Below are 23402 nucleotides of genomic sequence, written 5' to 3' on the forward strand. Positions count from 1 at the left end.
GTTATAAAATCGCTACAACATTCTTAACAAAAGTTTTCATTTGAATCTCCCAACTAAAGCGATATTAACCCCCATCTATATATGCGCTTTTTTATTTTAAAATCCAAAAACCATAAAATTAACGAAAAAATAATGTGCCCAAGCAATCTAAACAAATCCTAAACTTAAAAAAGAAATAAATTTTCCCTCAAAGGTCCCAAAAAAATACGGGGATAGTAATTAAAAGAGTTAACCCCCTAAAGGGGAAAGTCGACCGTAAAGATAGACTTTTTAATGTTTTTTCTTCCACTTTTGGGGTGAACCTCTCCACTTTTCCCACACTTACGTTTAGGCTTTTTGCAATGTTACCCTCTCTTGCCACATGATACGGCCCGAATCCCTAGAACCTTCGCCTCACCATTTTTGAGGATGAACTTTATTTTCATCTTGTCTTCCAATAAAATAGAAATCATAAAAATTTTCCTCTTCTCCACAAGAAAACGGAGTTCATCTTTTTTTTTCCCCCCCGCATTGCACTGAAAATGCTTCAATGGTTTCAACATCAAATTTTTGCATGTAACCAAAAAAATATTTTCCCCTTTATTATGTGCAAGTTGTTTTATCAAGAAATTTCGCACACTTGCAGTTTGATATACTTGACTTCAACCACCCCCCTTTGAGTACTTGTCGGAAAACCTTTGACACCCCATTCTTGAAAACCAAAATATATGGCAAAAAAGAAATCCCCCCCTTGAACAACTTGAGAGAGAATGGAACTTCCTAATCGATATGTTACCACATATGTTTTCCGCTGTCCTTTATAGGGAATCCCAAACATCTTTTTTGCACACCCCATATTTACGGGTGTAATGCACCCATATCTCTTGTTGTACTCTTAAACATGTGTTTCGATTTTTGGAATGTTTCTCCAAGAGTTAGTGGAAAATGGGGGGGGGATTGTTTAATCAAAATAATCCAAATTGAGCCGGGAAATTTTTTCCCCCCAATGCGTGATCGAAGCACATAAGGAATTCCACAAGATTTGAGCGTGGCCTTGTAAATGTTTTGTAAAAACATTCTTGCCTCGATAGACGGGTCCAACCCCCCTGGAAAATTCTAAAGAATCCCAACCCCATCCCATGGAACATTGTTACAAACCACTCCACATCAAGTAGCTCATAACGTTCCATTATCCCCATCCACGTCTCTTCAAATTCAACCGGGCCCAATACACGACCCACACACGGACTTTTCTTTCTTCAAATCTTCATTTTTTGCGATCTCCTGGGGCTTTGTCGAAGCTTTTGCATGATGTCCCATGCCCATCATGCCTTGTACCCCCAAAACGTCCCCAATTCTTACCTCCCCACTTGGTCCACACCATCATTGCAGTTTTCCCCTAGTTTCTACAAAATCGGGAAAAACCAAATATGTTTCGATTTTTATCCCATAACAAACCCCCCAAAAGTTTGGGTTTTCCAGGTTTCCTTCCCATACGAAGTCATCTACCCGGGAAATAAGCAAATGGGGTAAGCCTATGTAAATATTTAATAAGCAAAGTAATAAATTTTTAAAATGCCAACCAAGCAAATGCATAAACATAATCAAGCATTAAAATTAATGTAACCAAGCATTTGTTTATAAGTACATTAACATTCTATAAAAGTAAAAGTACAAATTTTAAAGGGGTTGTGAAATTAACAATATTAACACCCCCAATCCCCATATAAAAAACTTTTAAGAAACTACAAAAACCCTGAACATTAACAAGAACAAATTGAAAGCCCCAAGCAATCTAACAAAAACATAAACTTAATCAAAACAAAAAATTTGGGAAAGATCCCCAAATTTTTTATAATCAGTAAAAACCCTCCCAAAAAACCAACTTTCTTATAAGTTATATTCAAAACCTAAAATAATCAGTTTAAAAAACTATATAAATCTTTAAAAAAGTAATAAACTTTGTCAAGCATTCTATATTTTACAAAAAAATTTTGAAATACATAATAAGCAAAACCCGTTGGTTTGGGAGGGGGCGAACAGACAACATCACCAAAATGTGATAATTTTTCTTGATATTCGCGCACCAAAAGTGCTCTCAACCATTCTGGGCCGCCGTGTGATAAGTGAAACCATCACATGCCTTCTTTTCCCCGCCATTTATCTAAATCATAAGGTTGACCCCTTAACATATGTTTTTTAAACTATCCGATTCCCAACTCCAAGTGATTCCCAAAGAACCCCCGAAATTCTTTAGAAACTTGGGGCATGGATGGCCCAATGTTTGCTTTCGTGCAATCCCTATGAATTTCTTAGTCCCCACTCAACTTACGAAAATATATCCATGGAAGACCTATCAAAATGATGTTCCCCCCACAAAACCCTCACCGTATAACAAAATTACCCACCCCGTCCTTGAATTCTACCCCCACTTTTAAGGGTTTTTGCTTGGGGAATAAATCCTTCCGAGCAGAATGTGATCCTTTTAAACCCATTCTTCAACCCCCCGCGACAATATATTGCCAAGTAAACACTCACGGGGAAAATTTGATTCCACGTTTGGGGGTGGGCCCCCCTTCACGGCATGATCGTAGAAAAAATTTGTCCAAAGTGTTTTTCACCCCGAATGGTTTTTGTTTTTCAATTTTTGGGCCGCAAAAAAAAAAAAAAAAAAGCAATAACATCAAAAAAAAGCAACAAATGGTTTTACTAACAAAAAGGAGAAAATCAATTGAATTAAAGCTCTAGGCCGAACAATAGTCCTAGGCCCAATAGATATTGAATCTATTAACCTATTTTATATATTCAAAAAATAAATGTACTCAAAGATCAACAATACCTATTTAATTAATTAAAGAAACCAATGAAGCAAATTAATGAAAATGACGTCATTTCACGTCTATCAATAAAATAATGTCTGAAGAATCGGGGTTTTTCACCACCAAATTTATCGAAAAATAATGTTATGAAGAATCGGTGTTTTTTCACCAACAAATTTTACCGAAAAAAATAGTCTCACGGGACAACGTGAATTATATTACGGTTATATACTTCTTACGTCTTTGCGAAATACAGTAGCAAGTATTTCTATTTTGATTCATCCTCTAAAATATGTAATTTAAATAAAAAACTTTTGGAAAACATATCCATACACATAATTTTATTTACAGCTTATAATATTAAAATTAAAATCTTTATATATATAAATATTGTACTCCATAATGCACTAACACTATATAATATTACTTTCCCTATCTTATCTGATACTCTCTCTTACTAAACTGATTGGGCACTAAATTAGTGTTATTTCAAAACTTATTACGTCCTATTTTTAAGGGATAGAGGGAGTAGATTCACCAAAAGTAATGTTATTAAATTACTTTCTCTCCACGAGTAAAACAATTATCGGGCTACCGAAGCAAAAAACTACATGGAGTTGCAACCACTTAATTCAATCACAAGTTCAAGAAAAATAACAGAGACATGATGTATCTAATGGTATTTTACTTGGTGTGTATGTATGTACTACATGTTGTCGTACTCGTGTGTATAATGATAGAATACAAGAGGTCGTTCGTAAACTAGAATCCATCAGTTTTGTTTTGGTTGTCTGAGGTTTGATCTCGATCACTAGAGTTGAAATTTGGTTTGTCCTCAATGACGCGATCACGATTCATGGCGAGTTGGCCCGTGTATAGAAACAACCCCACGGAGTTGAAACCGAACACAAACGTAGCCAGGTAGCACATTCCATTTATTATCGTCCTGCCCATCAACAACCTCAATTTTATCTATACGCATCCATAAACATATTGATATACAGAGTAGTTCCAATGGAAACTTCTTTAAAATGAGAACCTTAAGAACTAAAAATCCTATCAGTTCTTTGATATTTAGTTAGGAAACTGTTATTCATGAACCATCGATCTAATATTGAGTCAATAGCCAATATGTTTTGTAATGCAAACTATTCATGAATCATCGAACTAATATTGAGTCGACAACTAATATGTTTTGTAATGCAAACTGATACAGTTCCACGTTCTAATTTCAAGAAATTTTTTTGAAATATGCAAATTACCTAATGGTTATGGTGATCTGGCGCACCTGAAAAAATGGCAAAACATAACAATTCAATACTAGTATTTAAAAATAAATAGAGAAAACACATTAATTGTGGTTGTATAATGAGAGAGGATGAAGGAGAGAGTGACCGAGTAATTGGGGGAGAGAGGTTGGCTGTTGAGAGTGTGTTCAACGGAGGTGGTGAGTTTGTAAAGTAATATTCCAAATGCAGCGGCTATTAAGCCGCCGAGAAGCGTCTCATCTGCCGATGGCGGCGCCTTCTTCTTCTTGCCTTTCAACTCTAGAGACGGCGCCGCTAGCGCTGATCTCAATTTCTGGTATTTTTAAAATCAAATTCAAAATTATAAATTCAAATTGAATGAAAACAAAACAGAGTTTGTGAATTGAGTATTACTCTTTGTTGTCTGGCGCGGCGGCGGAAAGTGCGGAAGAGAAAGAGACTGAAAGCGCCGGTTATGAGAAGACTGGCGGCGGTCTGGAGAGACGAGTCGGCGCCGGAGGCAGAGAGGAGAGAAGGAATAGAGTGGATAGGCGAGGAGGAGATGGCGGTGACTTCCTCCGAGAGTTGGGCAGAGCAAAGAGTGTAGTGGTTGGTAGTTCTGGCGGAAAAATAGAGGTGGTGTGGCGGTGGTGGACGGGAGGGAAAGATAAAGTTGGCGGCGGAAGAGAGGCGGAGAAGTTGCCTTTGTTGAGATTGCATCATTTTGCACCACCACTGCCACTACTACTCCAAGATATTTCAATACTAGTATCATAAATATCAAAAGATATGACAAAATTGTGTATACTACACTACAGAGTAATAACTATTGACGTCATAATTTCCTTTTAATATATATACTACCAGGATCGGGGATTATATTATCGAGACATCACTATAGCCTCCTCAATACATCATGTGCAACAGTTGCTCCGGTTAAAAGCATGCTCGTGCCAGCGGTACGAACATGCTTTCTATAGAGAGTTTCATTCGATGGCATGGCACTACACACCCAGCCCACGGGTGTGACGCTCTCGCGAGCGGGCATCGTGATTTATCCGATTAATTTATTTTTAAAAATTCATAAAAATTCAAAACAAAATAAAAATAATACTCACTTCCTGAAATATAACTGGTTTTTTTCAAATTTTAATTCATCCTAATCATTTATAAATCTCATTCATTCCCATTTTTTTATACATCTCACCCATAATTTGGGTGATATTATAGAAAAGAGAACATTGATGCGAAATACCTATCCCACATCCAACTCTAACTACAAGAAGATTTAATCGAACATATTTGGGCAAAATTTGGATACGAGTAGTCGGTTTGAGTAGTCAGTCTGATAAATTATAATTTTATCGCTTTTATTTTAAATTTTTAGGATTTAAATTATGCAATTTTAGATTTTTAAGATTTAAATATATATAATAAAAGGTTTATCTATCTTGGCTAATCCTAAAAACTAAACATCTCGTAAAAATGACACCTTCTTAGTATTATTTAAAATGATAGTAATACGTGAAATTTAAATAGATAACTGAGAATGACTCAACAATAGTAACAAAATACAGAAAGTAGAGAAGTCTCTAATTTATTTAGAACTTGGATGTTGATAAAAATTATACAGATACGTATGTAAGTGTAACCATAACATAGAAATTCAATCAAATACAATTGACTTATAAAATGCAAGCATATCCATAATAAGATGAGTTTGTTTGACCAAATATTTGGTTAGTACAAAAAAAATTAATCATACACTCAAAGTACAATTCATTATTAAAATGCTAATATGAGTTTCCTTGACCAAATTTGGGCCGGGGCCGAGGAAACCGATAATTTGTGGCTCAATATTTAGCCCAAATGAATTACCAGATGATGCATTGGGAATTTTAGGCCGTTTTATACATAGAACTGAAATTGAATTGAAAGATTTATATCCAAACTAAATTAAAAATTCTATGTTCAGCAAAATAAAATAGTTGATATGAAATTAAATTTGAAAAATTTGTAAACACAATACACAAAATACACATACTACACACACTTTATTCAAAGCACACGCTATACACATCATTCATAAAATATACACAACAGTCAACACACATACTGCACACACTATACATAATAATAAAATACATACACTGCACGTTCTACACATACTACAAATGGGTGCAGGTGCATAAACTTTCCATACAGTAATTTAATAGTGCGTTTTTATAGTATTTAGAATCTCTCCATTGTTTATATATTTAGGTGGTGTTCAGTTTTCAAGATAATATAATACCAAGATACAATCTAGGATTGAGTTGTGAGATTATTTTAGTCGTAAGGGGTAAGCTATGACTAATTATCCCATGATTATCCATCTATGATTGGGTTGTGGTGTGGAATCTCATGAACTAAACACACTACAAATTTAATTTCGGATACAATCTTGCAAATCGAACACCCCCTTAGTTTGAAGTAGGATTATATTCTCTCCGTCTCACAAAAATATAGGCAATTGATATAGCACGGAAATTAAGATAAAATTGATAAAGTAAGAGAAAAGAGGAGAAGAATAGTTACATTAAAGTAATATTCCTGTATCATGTTCTGCAGTAGGTGTGTTATATGATAAATTTTTGACAGAGAGAGTATTAATAGTGTTTAATGGTAAGTTTTAAATAAATTGATGTAATGCACATTTTATTTGGAATAGATCAAAATGAAAATTGCACATATTTTTATGAGATAAAGGGATATTTCCACTTGTCAAAAATTTATGGGTATAACACACCTTCCGCTGCTAGGATAGAACATTTAATTTGTGTGGAACATGATAATGAAAACTAATAGAGGCAGAAATTACAGTCTATTGAATTAGACCAGTCCATTCTATTTGAGGTGAATATGCAATATATAATTGCGGTCAATTTTTGGAGCTCGCAAATTAAATGGCTCTTTCCTGGAAAACAAACAACTGAAAAAGAGAATAATCCATTAGTCATATTTAGTATACTTACTCTTACAAGTATAGTATGCAATCGGCAAAGTTGGCTGCTGCACATAATTGAAAATTCTAACCCATCATTCCATTAATCCATTATATATAGAGCTCGGCAACTCCTTCATTTTCCACTGCACTCTACCACCTTCTGCTTCAACTTCTTTGCAATACTAATAACATACACACAAATTAAATCAAATGGCTCCACCACAATCAGTAGCAGAAATCCAGCGACCCGTTGCCAATTTCTCCCCGAGCTTGTGGGGCGATCAGTTCATCATACACGCTTCTTGTGCTATGGTACTTTTATCATTCTTACTCTAATTTAATTTATTCACATTCATTCTTGTATACTAATGTTTAAAAATATATATAGGCTGCCCAGAAACATTCGAACGCAGTTGAAGCGCTGAAAAAGGACGTTTTGGATATGATAACAGCTGCTGAAAACAATCTGGTTGAAACAATGAACCTTATTGACACACTTGAACGTCTTGGAATTTCTTATCACTTTGAAAAGGAGATTGAAGAAAAACTGCACCATTTCTTCAATCTAAATACAGATTATAGTGATGGGTCCTATGATTTGTACACTGTTGCACTTCATTTCCGGTTATTCAGGCAACATGGCCACCGTATATCTTCTGGTACGTATCGTTTTTACTCTCAGCTCCGTAGCTCTGGAAATATCAAAATACTAATTAATATACGTACTATTGTTGGTGGAGCAGACATTTTTGGTAGATGGATCGATGTGAATGGCAAATTCCTGGAAGGGCTTCGGAATGATGGAAAAGGTTTGCTAAGTCTGTATGAAGCCTCGTACTTGAGAACACGTGGAGAAACTACACTGGACGATGCGCTTGAATTTGCTACTGCCACTCTCAAGTCCATAGCGCCACACCTTGAATCTCCTCTTAGCGAACAAGTTGTGCATGCTCTAATTCAACCTTTGCACTACTCAAATCCAAGAATCGAAGCTCGTAACTTTATCTCCATCTATGAAGAATATCAACATAAGGATGAATCTCTCTTGAGGTTTGCTAAATTGGACTATAATCTTTTGCAAATGATACATAAGGAGGAACTCCATGAAGTCTCAAGGTAACATATAGTATGATTCAAGCCTTGATTACCTATACTTTAATTATACCACAACTAATTAATATTGATGTTGTACATGCATATATATGTGTTAATGTGTAGGTGGTGGAAAGAATTGGACCTAGTCTCCAAACTTCCATATGCAAGAGATAGAGTGGTGGAGTGCTTCTTTTGGGCTATGGGAGTATACCATGAGCCAAAATATTCTCGTGCTCGTGTCATGCTCACTAAAACTATCGCCATGACCTCAATCATAGATGACACATATGATGCTTATGGTGTCATCGAAGAACTCGACATTTTTACTGAGGCAATAGAGAGGTATAGTAGACTTAAACTTAATTACACTTTGTTCTAGCTCTTGACTAGGATGGGATCACAACATGATCAATTACTCTATTAATCAGGTGGAACATTGAAGAAATGGATAAACTACCTGAGTATGTGAAGCCATTCTATAAAGCTCTTTTGGAACTCTATGAGCAATTTGAAGAAGAATTGGCTAGGGAAGGAAGATCCTACGCCGCACACTATGCCATAGAATCTGTACGTGTCCAAGCATAAATAATTCCTTTATACACTTTTAAGATATGGTATGAATTTATATAAACTCATATTATTATTTATATTTTTAAAATAGCTCAAAGAATTGGTGAGAAGCTACCATGTTGAGGCCAAGTGGTTCATACAAGGATATTTACCACCTTTTGAGGAGTATTTAAAGAATGCCCTCATTACCTGCACTTATTGTTACCACACAACGACGGCATTGTTGGGGGACGAATCTGCCACCAAGGAAGACTTGGAATGGCTAAGCGAGAAGCCTAAAATGCTTGTGGCAGGGCTACTCATATGTCGAGTCATTGATGACATAGCTACTTATGAGGTTGAAAAAGAAAGAGGACAGAGTGCCACCGGCATAGAATCGTACATGAGGGACAATGGCGCCACAATAGAAGAAGCAGTGGCTAAATTCTTCGAAATAGCAACGGATGCATGGAAGGATATAAATGAGGAGTGTATGAGGCCATCTCCATATTCGAGAGATGTTTTGATGCGGATTCTGAATCTTGAACGCATCATTGATGTTACTTACAAAGGCAACGAAGATGGATACACTCAACCTGAGAAGGTTCTCAAGCCCCACATTATTGCTTTGTTTGTTCATCCTATTGATATGTAGATCAATTACTTCCATCTTATTCTATATGTTGCCATTTTTTTCTCTCTTTGTTTTGATTTTGGTTCTATATGCACTTCTTTTGTCACTCTACAAATGACTCTTTTTTAGACATTTATCGATATGATATTCCCTCTGTCTCGAAATATGAATTATGGTACGAATTTTAAGAAATATAAAAGAAAAATAAGTTGAATAAGTTAGTGGAATATGAACTCTACTTATATATATTAGTTTTATAATAAAATATGAATGGAATAAGTTGGTGAATATAACACTTCTGATAAAAGTTAAATATGATTCATATTATAGGATAAATTGAAAATATGATTATTCTCGTGGAATCGCGTAAGGACAAGGAGTACTTATTTATTATTCTAATGTAGACTTGTCGCTACGTTATGGACATTTATCAATAATGTATATTACTATTATTCATTAATAATCACATTCATCATTTGCCGTATGACAAATTGACAATCCCAATTCAATCAATCTTTATTTTTGGATGACTCTAGATATTTTTTGTGTACGTGTCTACTGATATATATGAGCGAAAAGGAACATAAAAAATATTATTACTACTCCCTCCGTTCTAGAGAAGTTGACGTACTTTAAAAATGGCACGGGATTTTAGGAAATTTTGTTTTGTGTGTTAAATGGAGAGAAAAAATATAATTTTTATATTCATGGAAGAGAGAACTTTTTCCAAAAATGGAAATGTGACATCTTTTGTATGACAAACTAAAAAGGAAAGTGTGTCAACTTCTCTGGGACGGAGGGAGTATTAATTAAATAATTACAAGCGGCTCTAATCTAATGGATATGGATAAGTGTAAGCCTTGAAAGTAGGGGTTCAATGGATAAGATTAAACAGCGACCCGATTCAGCCGTCTCCATCTTTGACCGCCACGTGTCAGCATCCGTCAACCCCTCGGCGACGATCCAGATCAATCGCTGAAACATCGGTCCACGAAATTAGCGTGCACCGCGCATCACTTGAACAAAACCCCTTCGCATACAAATACATGTCTGAATTATTTATTGTATGATTGGTTTCCGGTGTGCGGCAACTTTAGTGAAAGTGATAAAATTTCCGACACGCAAGCAACCTAATTTAATTCTTGTCACTTACTACTGGTTAATAGCAGTGATCAATCCATCGCTGGTGATCAAGCTCTGTGTGTAGTTTTGTATAGAGAGAGAGCGAAGATGGTTGTGGAAGAGGGTGGAACGCCGAGAAGCCCAGAGGCGAAGCTGGGGATGCAGGTGGAGGATTTGTGGGATGTGATGGAGCCGCAGCTGAGCCCCACTGAGAAGCTTAATGCTTGTTTTGAGAGCATCCCTGTATCTTCTTTCCCTTCTGCTCCTTCATCAGAATGTAATTTCTCTCTTTTATTCATTTCTAATCAGCCATAATTTTCTGATCGTTTCTTTGGTTTGTTTGGGGTTTGGACTAAAGATTTGATTTTTATTCGTTTTGTTTCTTTGCTGATTTGGCGATCAAGGTTAATATTTTGAATTATATACCGTGAAGGGTTGAATTTGTATGTGGATGGTATATCTGTTTGGTGTGTTGATGGAGATTCTTGCAAATAGGATACATGTTTCCTTGAAATTTTGTATGATCTATCTGATAACTGTAATTAATTCCACTCACATGTTTCGAAACTTAGAAGCTCTGTTGCTTATTGTTTATTGGATTGGTTTAGGATTCCTTTTTGATAGGATGGCAGTAATGGTATTTGTTTGATGTTTTTGCCCTCATTCTTTGCATAATCTCTGTGTAGTTATTGAGATCAAGTCGGACACAACTGTGGCAGAAGCCGTCAAGTTACTTGCTCGGCACAAAGTTCTTAGTGCTCCGGTGGTGGACTTTGAGGCACCCGAAGACGCTAGTTGGATTGACAGATACCTTGGCATTGTGGAATTTGCAGGCATTGTTGTATGGATTTTGCATCAGGTTTGTGCCTCTGAGCATTTTGATGTGTGATGATTAGATTCCAATTGATGTACTCACAGTGTGAGTGAAGTAGTTATTGTAGCATGGGAAAGAAGAAGTTAATGTGTAAAATGTACTTATCTTGTCTTGCAGTCTGAAAATGTGGAAGGGAGCTCTGTGTTCGAGTCCATTATGAAAGCCTCAGAGAGCGACATTAGCCCTTCTGTTGTTGCAGCAGCGGCTGCTGGGATGTCTTCTCCGAGATATAAAAGTATCAACCCAGACTCTCCCACAGCAACGTGTGGCAAATTCTTTGAGACGCTTACTGCTTCGGATTTGTACAAAAACACGAAGGTCTCTTCTTTGGACTCACTGTCCTAAACATTTGACTGCAGAGATTTCTTCCTTCTTAAACTAAGATGCATCTGCTCAATTTGATAACCAGGTTGGGGATATATCAGGGTCTTTCCGTTGGGCTCCGTTCCTTGCTTTGCAGAAATCCAACTCGTTTTTGACAATGCTCTTGCTGCTTTCCAAGTACAGAATGAAGAGCATTCCGGTAGTTGACCCTGGGGAAGCAAAGATCGACAACATAATCACTCAAAGTGCGGTTATTCACATGCTACAAGAGTGTGCTGGCCTCCACTGGTTCGAAAGCTGGGGTTCCAAGAAGCTGTCTGAATTGGGTCTTCCATTGATGAAGGCCAGTAGCATGATCAAGGTAATGTGGGATTATAATATCCAACATGGCCTGTGCTTGTATAAAGCTTTTCTGAATGGGGTGTGTTGTTTTTTGTGTATCTGCAGGTACACGAGGACGAGCCTGTGCTACAGGCGTTTAAACTTATGAGACAAAAAGGAGTAGGAGGCGTGCCCGTGGTTGGAAACGATGGAAATAAGGCCGTTGGTAATATAAGCATACGAGACATACAGTTCCTTCTCACTGCACCAAAAATCTACAAGGACTACAGATCAATCACTGCCAAGAACTTCCTGACGGCGGTGAGAAGCTATTTGGAGGAGCATCAGAGGGCATCGCCGCTGCTGAGTGGGATGGTCACGTGCCGCAGAAGCGACACACTGAAGGAGATCATAACGAAGCTGGATGATATGAAGATCCATCGCATCTATGTGGCGGATGAAGGTGGGAATCTCCAAGGAGTCATCACTCTACGAGACATCATCTCCAAACTGGTTCACGAGCCTCGTGGCTACTTTGGCGACTTCTTCGATGGCGTCTTGCCGCTGCCTGCCAATAGCAGGGTCTAAAACACAATAGTGGTAATGTTTGGATTAGTGCGATTGCTCTTGGTTTGCTGAATAACTGAGTGGACTTGCCTGTTTTGATGCGAGAGTAATACCGTAGCTTTTGCTTTCTTGTTTATTTGTATAGGGGAGACCTTTATCTTGAGAAATGCCAATAATGATTTCTTCTTCTCTCATTTGCGCCCAACAAGTTTGGAAATGCATTGTTCATGGTTGAGATCGAAATGCTAAGTTTATATCCAGATGGCTAAAGTGGGAAAATATCAGATTTGAAAACCCAATTTGTATTCTTCCATTTCCTCCGATTTCAACACAGCAACCAAATCAAATCTTTCCCCACACCGAAGATGTTTAGACATAGCTCAAGAGTGTACAAGTGAGATGCAAAAGATGGTGGCATATCTTCAAATCCAACCACTAAGACTAAATACAGATCAGGAACAAGAATCCAGTACTAGAAGAATCTAAAACAATAGCATGTCATTTGATATGCATAATGTGATTGATCAAATAAGCTATTTTAAGCTAATTTCCGAGTTTATACTTTACACTTGCAAAGGCAGAAGATGCAAATCTAGTGAATCACTTTATGATATGATGATGGCTGGTTTTGTCGAAACAACTAATCAGAAGTTATGTCAATGGATCCATCATTTATCCAAGCAATCAGCAGACTTTATGCAATTAGTAGACAAAGAAAACAAGAAAAAGGAAATAGAGTTTGAACAGCAAATGAAACGGTTGCTGAATGTACAAATTATTACAGTATAATCAATAACGTATATCTTCTCCAACCTATGGAGAAGATTACAACACCAAGCAGAAAGTCAAGGTTGCCTTACAACTCGAAAAAGCCAGAAACCATACCTATGAGCGTCCTGTGTTCAATACTTCCAACCTATGGAGCAGATTACAACACCAAACGGAGAGTCAAAGTTGCATTACATCACAAAGAAGCCAGAAACCATAAACTATAAAGAGTCCTGAGTTTTATGTTCTTTTTCTTCTCATATGGTGAATGATAAGAGGTGTTCCTTCAAATAAGTCCAATAAATAATTCTCCAAATCCTCAGGATTATATTTGATGTATTTTCCCGCATGCCTTCCACTTTCGAGCTGACTCCCAAACCTTCCCATGAATGAGCGATAAGCTGGAATCACTTTTTCAGAAACGGATATCCTAAGCTCTTCACGAAGCTGAGGATCTGGGACTTTCCAAGCTGTCTGGACCCTATAGATTTCTTCGAAGCAAGCATTGAAATTCTTAAACCTTTCCTTCAAAGCAACCTTAGAAGCATTACTCGTGCTCCCACCAATCCCTTGATCCTTCAAACAAGATAAGACTTTGCTCCATGATGCTCTGAGGTACTGTGTAGCATGCTGTCTGATCAGTCCCTGCCGCTTCCTAACCCAATTATCACCCAAAAGATTTCTCAGCTCTGAGTCTTTCACCTTTTGCACAATGTAGAGTATGTTGTTCATCAAAAATACGTATTGCATGGCAACATCCTCATACACCTTTGACTTATCCTCAATATTCGACTCCAAAGACATAATCAGAGCAGACAACCGAAGAGCAAACGGGGACATGCTTTCCACCTCTGAATTATCAGCATTCCCCCTATCTGAAGCGACCGTCTCAGCTTCCAAATTCTCCAATAATAAGTTAAGAGTATTACTGTAATCCACAAGCAGCTTTGCATAGTTCATCACATATCGAGCAAGCGGATGAATCTCACCATTCTGGATAGGCTTCCTGGAAGATTCTCCCTGAACTGCATTCTCAAACTCCACAAAGGTCCCAATAGCAGCTTCACCCAGTCCATCCAACACTCCCTGAGCCTCCCTACACACCATATCACCTGCATCTTCATCCATAAATAGTTCCTGCAAATCAGATAGAACCTGGGCTAATGCATCATACATATCAAGAATCCTAAACAATTTCTCCACGGACCTCCTCCCTATCGCAACAGCCTCCCCAAAATTCAACAACTGCATCACACAACCTTTTGCAGTCTCTAGAAAGCAGACTGACTTAATCAAATCAGACCCAGCAAAAATCTGGTCACACAAATGCTTCTCACTCGACAAAAGACCAAGAACAACTATTTTCACAGCTTGAATCCATTTCTTCATCTTTTCATCCAACGATTTCCACTCAATCTTCTGCACCTCCTCTATGCTCAATTTCTCCACTCCGAGAATTGCCATACATTCCTCTAGAACATCACGCCGAACACTACAATAGACCTGACAGCATTCCTTTTCATAACCAGAACGGATCATCCTATCAGCAATCTCTCCCAGTTCAGCAACAGCATCGGGGTGAATCAATTCAATTGACATATCGTCCCATCCAAAGCTCACACCCCTACCATGGCTGTGGTGGCTGTACCGCCCGCTGCTGACATCCTCAAGGCCCACACTCGCATCACCGTTAAAGAACTCCGTCGCAGCAATCGCGATAGCAGCGGCGGACGACGAAAGCGTCGAGCGGTGGTGGTGCAGGCGCTCGGGGTCAAGAGGAACGGTGTTCCGGATCAGCACGTGACGAAACTCATCCTCCAAGCGCGTCATCGCGAGCTGCAGCGCGTTCTCGGCACGGTCCAGCACCTCATCGGCAGAAGCCAGGCTGAAGTCTTTGGTCAATTGTATGACCTCATCGACTGCATCCAGGTAGTCATCGGGAAAAGAGGAGGAATCGGTGTGGCTCAAAATGATCCGCTCAGCATCGTCGAATCGGGAAGGGGTAGCGGAAGGATTCTCGACGAAGGAGGAGAGAGTGGAGAGGCGGTTGTCGAAGGTGGAGAAGATCAGCAGCATATCGTCGGTGTCGGAGGTGTTGCCGAGCGACTGCACGATGCGCTGTGCGGTGGCGAGCACCTTGTCCTCGCCTTGGATTGCCGCCGCCATCTGGTTCAGTGTGTGTGTGTATAGAGGGAAATTGATGGTGAATTAGGGCACAGAAATTGGGGGAAAATCGAGCAACATTTTAATGGGATGTATGGGGAAGGTGAAAGGTTGGCATATCCCTAGAGCTAGAAGGTTTGATTGAGAAATTGATTGGGAAATTGAAATTGAAATTGAAATTGAAATTGGGATAAGGAAATGATCTGTGTGGGGGCGTTGGTTTGAATGGGAAGAAATCAACTGCCAATGGAGGTCAGGCCCGCCTCGATTTCATAAATTATATCCTATACTCTAATCAAAATTATAGTATCCACATTCTGCATGTACCATATATTAATTCACCCAAACCTATGTAATTTCCCAGACTCATACTCCTCCCGTCCCAAAAATAGAAATACAAATAGACTCAACTATTATTGAACGGATCAAGTATATTTCTTCAATTATAGAAATGAATTTTCTTTTCAAATTTCGATAAGACATACCAATAATCGATAATGTTATTGAAAATTTGGTAAATTCCAGTAAATTGAAAAAATCAATAAAATAAAAGTATGGTGTTTCCTCATATCGATCGACGTGTTCAATAAGATAAAAAAAAAAAAAAAAAAGTTTTAGTAAGAGTACCAACCCACCCGATAGCCTAATGTTTTAAATTTAGCATGAGTGTGCAAGCATAAATTATTATTTCAGATTATCCAATTTTTAAATAACATTACAAATTATCATCCAAAAATTTTCAAACTCGTATAATAGATAAAGTTTTAAATAACACAAAAAAATTAGTAACTACTCCCTCCGTTCCAGATTAAGAGTCACACTTTGATTGGGTACGAATTTTAAGAAGTATAAAGAAAAGTTGGTTGAAAAAGTGAGTGAAATGTGAGACTCATTTTTTTATATTGATTTTATAATAAAATGTGAGTGAATTGAGTTAGTGGAATGTGAGACCCTTTTTTATATTGATTTTATAATAAAATGTGAGTAAATTGAGTTAGTGAAATGTGAGACCTACTTACTATTTATAGTAAAAATAAAGTGTGACTCTTAATTGGGGACGGACCAAAATGGAAAAGCGTGACTCTTAATCGGGGGACGGAGGGAGTAAAATACATTGATTAGCGAAAATATATATGCATATTTTCTTAACAATTTAATCCAGGAAATATTCGATATACTTTGTATGTATTTAACCAATTAAATAACTTTTTTTAATTATTTTTATGTCAGGATTATGGATCAAGTGCGGGTGTTTGAGTTAGGGTTATTTGCTTAGTTTTTTGGATATTAAAATTAGTGGAAAAGTTTTATTATTGTGGTGATTCTTTATAGTATATTAGTAGTATGCTAGAACAAGGTTCTCGAATGATCAATGGGGTCCTGCCCTAATATAATTTAATTAGGCAAAATACATACTTATATCCTTATACTTTAGTCAAAACATTCATTAGGTCCTTATACAATTTTTTCATTTTAATAGGTCATTATACTTTTCACAATATTTTTATCAGGTCCTAGTACAATTTTTCGTTTTAGTAGGTCCTTATACTTTTATCATAACTTTCATTAGATCCTTGTACGATCTTTTATTTTAGGGACCTTTTTACATTCATCTTGGATAATAATCTAAATAATAAAAAGATTAACCGTGATGATTGAAGATAATATCATCTTGTTATTCAGTAATCTCAATAAGTTGTAGATAATAATAAAAAGATTAACCGTGATGATTGTAGATTAAAATCGAATTTTTTTTAGAATAACTATCCGAATTTTCAATTGATTATTTATATTTATATTTATATTGAATGATACGTTTCCCTGAATATTTATAATCATAAGATAAGTTAAATAATAAAATTAAAAGGTTCATTAAATTTAATTAAATATAAATTATTATCTAAGATAAAAATAAAAGAATATCTTAAAATAAAAATTGTATAAGGACCTAATAAAAGTTCTAGTTAAAGTATAAGGACCTACTAAAACGAAAACATTGTACGAGGATGTGATGAAATTTATGAGAAAGGTATAAGGACCTATTAAAACGAAAAAATTGAACGAGAACCTAATGAACATTTTGATTAAAGTATAAGGACTTAAGAATATGTTTTGCCAATTTAATTATAATGTATACATGCATGTAGTAGCCACAGGGAATTTATCTAATTTCCTTTTTATTTTCTTCTTTTAGTATATTTGAGATTAAAAACGTTGAGACGGTCGAATATATTTCTTTCCCAATGAAAGAATAACACAAAACTACATTTGCTACAGCATAGATTATAAATTAACAATGAATGCTTTCTAAAATAGGATAAATTAATTTCCTCAAAACCTCATCGTTAAGATCTGCATTATATAAATGATGACGTTGACTTTTCAACACATTTTATAATTCGATTTTACATTTATATATTTTGACCTATCATATAATTTTTGACGCAGTCACACATTAGTATTTTGATAGTCACAAAGCATATTGTCATATTTCTATTGTCATATCTACGAACCTTGTGTTTTTTTTTTTTTTTTTTTTTATCTACAATAGTTGACTTTTAAAAAGTAATCAACATATACTTTCCTATTTCCATCCTTTTGTTTCTCAAATGTTAATCACAACTTTAATTACTGATAAGTCATAACTTTAACGCATTCCAACAAGCCTTTCTAAAAAAAAGTTGCCAATGATTTAAATTTAATCTCTTTTCTAACATAGTATTTATTTTTCTATATCACGATTTTACGAAGTTTACGACGTCTTTGCTTGACCATATTCCACCAGACCACCAGTTTCCAGCAAATCACTCCCCAATAGGAGAAAACTATTAAGTCATAGGACATTAATTGTTCACACAGAATTTTGAGCAAGCATAACCATGACAAATTGAGAATATGCAAATTGTGGAGTGTTGATCTTCCTAATATTGTATTGATTCGATATTAGTATTAATTTATTATCATAGTTGACTTTGAAATAATTACTCTTCAGTCTTCATGCATATATATATATATATATGTGAATATGCCCATGGCAAAGGGAGGGGAAATGCTCCCAGGTTGGTTAGCAGATTATATAACTAATGACGAAGAGATAATGCCACGTGTATTATTATGTATGATAAAAAGAAATTAGTTAGGTAAGGTGTAGTGGTATGAGTATCACATCATTAACAAATACTACTGCATTATTGCATTCATTGACAACTGCTTAGAAATTATATGGCGTAATAAATAATAGTGCTACTAGATGTTAAATCATTACAAAGGGTAACATGATAAAATGATTTCTTTCACAATTAGGTCCGACAATATTTTTTAATAATGTATATGCCGACAAGCATTTTTTTGCATCATATAGAGGAAAATGTTCACATTACTAGATTTTAGGAGTAAATATATTCTTTCAACTAACTCGAGAGAACTTTCTAGTTGACCATTTACCTTTTTTTTTTTTTTTTAATTACCAAAGATATAAGGATTTAAAGTTGTTCCATACCTAAAGGCATGGATCGATTCCCTGACCATTTGGTTAAGGATGGACGAGTCCCATGCCACTCGACCACACCCATTGAATTGACTATTTACTTTTTTAATATTAAATCAATTCCCACATATTCTTGATAATGAAATGAAATAGTAAATAAAAAATTAATAATAATTCTTTTATCTGGTAATTAATTGATCTTTTATTCTGCATATATATATTCCTCTCTCCCTCACAGATTGAGATTTCTCATTAAAAAATTGGTGGTGGCAACCTCTAAACCTCCACCATCAATTGATCATATATTCTCTGTTCCTCCGTCTTCTTTAACATCTAGATTCCTTATTTTCAAACTCAAAACGCTACCGGAAGCTTGGTACATATACAATGGAAAAGAATAAAGAAATCGTAAAAGAATATAGAAATAGTGTATATATATATATCCAGAACAAATAAAACCATATGCTGTCAGTAACAAACAAGTAGATGGACAAATAACAAGATGTGTTTGATTTCTGTCAATGTAACTTAATGATGTAGTAGTAGTATTACTAAAGAAAACAGAGCAAGTGTAAGTATCAGAAATTTGGAATGTGTAATAGAGGCTTCATTATGTTCCAAAAGACTTAAAGGAAGACATGTGTCACAACAAAATCTGGATGTGTAAAGAGGCCTCTCACATCCAATCCCCTATTCCAACTATATAAGCAGCAATAAGCCAATAACCATAGCAACAAATTAAATAGAGATTAGCATGCCCAGTGATCACAGTCTCAACTGCCCTACCACCCTTATCGAATTCATCTCATAAAAAAGAACATCACTTGGTCATATACTAGCTATTCCTTAGGGCATCAGTAACACATCCTTTTTTTGGGTGCCGAACCGCTCGGATGGGTGCGGGGCCGGGTCTGGGACCTTTGGAGGGGTGTGTGACCCGGTCTCGGGAGGGGTATGCGTTGCAGCCTTGCAGGAACCATACGTCCATACCGGACTGCAAGACATTTTCTACTTTTTTCTAATCTAAAAATAATTTTTTTAATAAAAAATCTAAGTAGTTTTTGGTGTATAATTGATGCAATTATTAGAAAATTTAATTATAAAATTTTTGTATTTGTAATTGTAAAACTTTGTAAATACCCACACATTTCACTGTTTAATTTTGTAGTTTTTAATGGAGTAATTTTATTTTTTATAGTGTTATTTAATTTATAAAAATGAATAATAATTAAAATATAAATTAAATTAAATTTTGGAGTATATATATATACGAGGTTGTAGGAGTTGTGGCCCGGCACGTACTGGTTTGGTATAAAGAAGAGGTATGAGTTGTGGATGCCCTTACACAATACCACAACTAACAATTTCAAGTATTGCCTCCGTATCATAATATGTGAGACATTTCTTTTGAGCACAGATTTTTAAAATTGAAAAAAAGTAGAAAGAAAAAGTAAGAGAGGGGACAAAGTAAGAGAGAGATAAAGTGTTGTTTTTTGCCATAAAAAGAAATGTCTCATTTATAGTGGGACGGTCTAAAAATTATAAAAACTTAATCGCGAAGTTGGCACATAATGAAATTGGAAAAGTGAACAATGTAGAATATTAGAATGAGTAAATTACAAACGAATTAAGATTAGAGTAGTTTGAGAGTTAAAGAATGTCACATTTAAAATTATCATCTTTATTCTTTCCTTTTCGATTTAACTGGTCATTTATAAAAGAGTAAAAGCCAAAACTGGTCCTGAACATATAGTCATTTTATGATTTTGATCATAAACTTTATCTTTTGGATTTTTTGGTCCTGCACATTTATCTTTTGAATTTTTTCGTCCTGCACATTTTAAATCGGATCACAATTGGTTCTCCGTCAATAGTTCCGTTAATTTTATAACAGTCAACGGGTTTAACCCAATTTTGACCAAATTAGACTTTTAATTCTGATTTTTAAGTCACTAATTAATTTCCTAATTATTTTATTAAATACTCATTTAAAATCAGCGATTTTATATCCACGGGCCCTCTCCTCTGCCCACCTCAATCGCCACGCCATTGATGAACATCGACATCATTTCTGCACAATTATATATGCATGTCTCTAGTTTTAGGGTTTCAAAATTCACAAATTGATTTTTGAAAACACGAAGATAGATACTTGATTAAATCATCTATACAAATGAAATTATGATTTACGAGATTGGATTTGGGGGTTGGGAGCTTCAGCTGGGCAGAAAATGGGATTTTGCTCAAACTCTTGCGGGAGGCCCGGGTAGCCAGACAACCCGAAACCAGAGCCCGAATTATCAACGCAGTTTCCGTCGATTGTGAAAGATGACGGCGACAAAGACGAGGATGAGGCGGAATTGAACATACTGTAGGGGAGGGAATTAGGAGCCAAGCTGTGATCCTAGTGAATTTGGGGCGGAGGGGGGTTGTTCGGCAGCATGTGCAAAACACCAATTCGTACCGGCAAAACACGCAGATAGATACTTGATTAAATCATCTAAAAAATAAATATTATTTATTTATATCTGATTTTAAATGAATATTTATTAAATTAACTAGGAAATTAATTAGTGACTTAAAAATCAGAATTAAAAGTTTAATTTGTTCAAAATTACGTTAAACCCGTTACTGTTATAAAATTAACGGAACTATTGATGGAGGACCAATTGTGATCCGATTTGAAATGTGCAGGACAAAAAAATCCAAAAGATAAAGTTTAGGACAAAAATCGTAAAATGGTCATATGTTCAGGGCCAGTTTTGGCCTTTACTCTTTATAAAAAATTGAAAAAAAATAAAGGAAATGAAGTGAAGTGTTAAATGTCTAAAATGACCAAATTTGAAGGGCATCAGCAACCTTGTCTCTTATTCAACTCTTAACTGCACTAATCATGGGTCTCTCACCACTTTTTACTCCATCTCTTAATAAAGAGACATACACAGTACATGCAACCATCCATCTCTTAACCATCTCTTTTCTTAATTATTCATGGGTCCCACTAATTCATTTCTATTCATTTTATTTTGATTTTTTAATTATAAACTTAATTAAAATATGATATTTATTTAAAAAATATTCACATGCAAATTAATATTTTTTAATTTAATTAAATTTAAATTTAAAAATATTATTTATATTAAATTTACATAATAACAAAATTATAAACATGCTATTAGAAAGAAAAAAAGCATACACAAATAAAGGATACGGTAAAATAAGACATTCATCTCTTTTCTTAATTATTCATGGGTCCCACTAATTCATTTCAATTCATTTTATTTTGATTTATTAATTATAAAATTAATTAAAATATGATATTTATTTAAAAAATATTCACATGAAAATTAATTTTTTTAATTAAAATTTAATTAAATTTCAAATGAAATTAAAAATAAAAATAGTATTTATACAAAATTTACATAGTAACAAAATTATAAACATGCTATTAGAAAAGAAAAGCATACACAAATAAAGAATACGGTAAAATAAGAAAAAAAAATATTAAATTAAAAACAAAATGTGGATTGAGGTTTGAACCCACAAACTCTATGATTCAAGACACATTTACCATCATACTAATATTTAATTTGTATTAGAATCAAACAAATTTATATATAAAACAAACCAATTGTCTCACATCAAAATTAAGGAAACTTGGAGTTAAAAACCTATCTAACCATTTGTCCCACATCGAAGTCACAAAGAAGGTTGAAGTAGATAATTTATTTATAAAAGTTTTACTCAAGCAATGCAAATCCTACCCCTCTAGTGCGAAACGATTATATACTACAAAAATATAATCTCTCATTAATTCACAGAGCCAATTGTAAGTATAGATTGTTGCGAAATTATAATTATAATTTTTGTTAAAAATTGAATTTTAATTAAAATCTATTTTTAAATCGGGTAAAAGCTCACTTGTGGGGAGAGCGAGTGGGCGTCGCCCAATGCCAGACCGCCAGTGTGTGGCGTGGGGGGCGCGGGTGGCAAGCTGGCTCGTCACACTTCCCTCCGCCGCGAGCCTCTAATCGAGACGGGCCGGCTGCAACGCTGGCTCGGCCCTTGGCTCTTCCAACTCAATTGCATTTTCTAATTTCACTACTTCAACTCTGATGTTAACTGCACAATGCATTGTCCCATCCCATGTGATCTTATAATTACTTACATCTTTTCTTTGTCCTGTTCAATGAATTATTTAGTTTTAGATATGGAAAATTTTGAAAAATAAACTCAACTTTACATCGTACTCTAATAAACTTTTAAGTTTTAAGACTACACCGTGCCGATATATACACTCTATATAAAGTAGCTATCTTATTTAGAATTTGTTGAACTATCAATACGAAACTCTTAAAATTGAGATGGTTTACACAAATTGACATTTTATCCTAAAACTAATACTATTATCAAAACTGCATATTGCTTTTTCTTCTTTTCTTTCCTTTTATTTAAAAAAGATCTAGC

The 23402-nt window shown here is 35.4% G+C and overlaps 4 protein-coding genes across 4 annotated transcripts; 2 read left to right on the top strand and 2 right to left on the bottom strand.

Moving 5' to 3' along the window:
• Positions 1-3390: 3390 nt before the first annotated feature.
• Positions 3391-4812, bottom strand: LOC125215590. The gene is made up of 4 exons (XM_048117048.1): positions 4460-4812; positions 4194-4379; positions 4061-4086; positions 3391-3744 (listed from the first exon to the last, which is right to left on the bottom strand). The coding sequence occupies exons 1-4, from the start codon at positions 4766-4768 to the stop codon at positions 3561-3563; spliced, it is 705 nt and encodes a 234-aa protein (XP_047973005.1). The 5' UTR covers positions 4769-4812; the 3' UTR covers positions 3391-3560.
• Positions 4813-7209: 2397 nt separating this feature from the next.
• LOC125216656 ((-)-5-epieremophilene synthase STPS3-like) lies at positions 7210-9409 on the top strand. The gene is made up of 6 exons (XM_048118409.1): positions 7210-7343; positions 7420-7690; positions 7775-8147; positions 8250-8468; positions 8555-8693; positions 8788-9409. Exons 1-6 carry the CDS (start codon positions 7242-7244, stop codon positions 9328-9330), a joined length of 1647 nt encoding a protein of 548 aa, XP_047974366.1. The 5' UTR covers positions 7210-7241; the 3' UTR covers positions 9331-9409.
• Positions 9410-10390: 981 nt separating this feature from the next.
• Positions 10391-12711, top strand: LOC125215989 (SNF1-related protein kinase regulatory subunit gamma-1-like). The gene is made up of 5 exons (XM_048117581.1): positions 10391-10708; positions 11118-11290; positions 11423-11623; positions 11715-11990; positions 12077-12711. Exons 1-5 carry the CDS (start codon positions 10540-10542, stop codon positions 12536-12538), a joined length of 1281 nt encoding a protein of 426 aa, XP_047973538.1. The 5' UTR covers positions 10391-10539; the 3' UTR covers positions 12539-12711.
• A 527-nt stretch (positions 12712-13238) lies between these two features.
• Positions 13239-15692, bottom strand: LOC125215988 (exocyst complex component EXO70B1-like). Its single transcript, XM_048117580.1, has one exon. It carries the CDS (start codon positions 15449-15451, stop codon positions 13526-13528), a length of 1926 nt encoding a protein of 641 aa, XP_047973537.1. The 5' UTR covers positions 15452-15692; the 3' UTR covers positions 13239-13525.
• Between the last annotated feature and the right edge of the window lie 7710 nt (positions 15693-23402).

The sequence above is a fragment of the Salvia hispanica genome, chromosome 3, assembly GCF_023119035.1.
Source record: "Salvia hispanica cultivar TCC Black 2014 chromosome 3, UniMelb_Shisp_WGS_1.0, whole genome shotgun sequence".
In the NCBI taxonomy this organism is placed as follows: Eukaryota; Viridiplantae; Streptophyta; class Magnoliopsida; order Lamiales; family Lamiaceae; genus Salvia; species Salvia hispanica.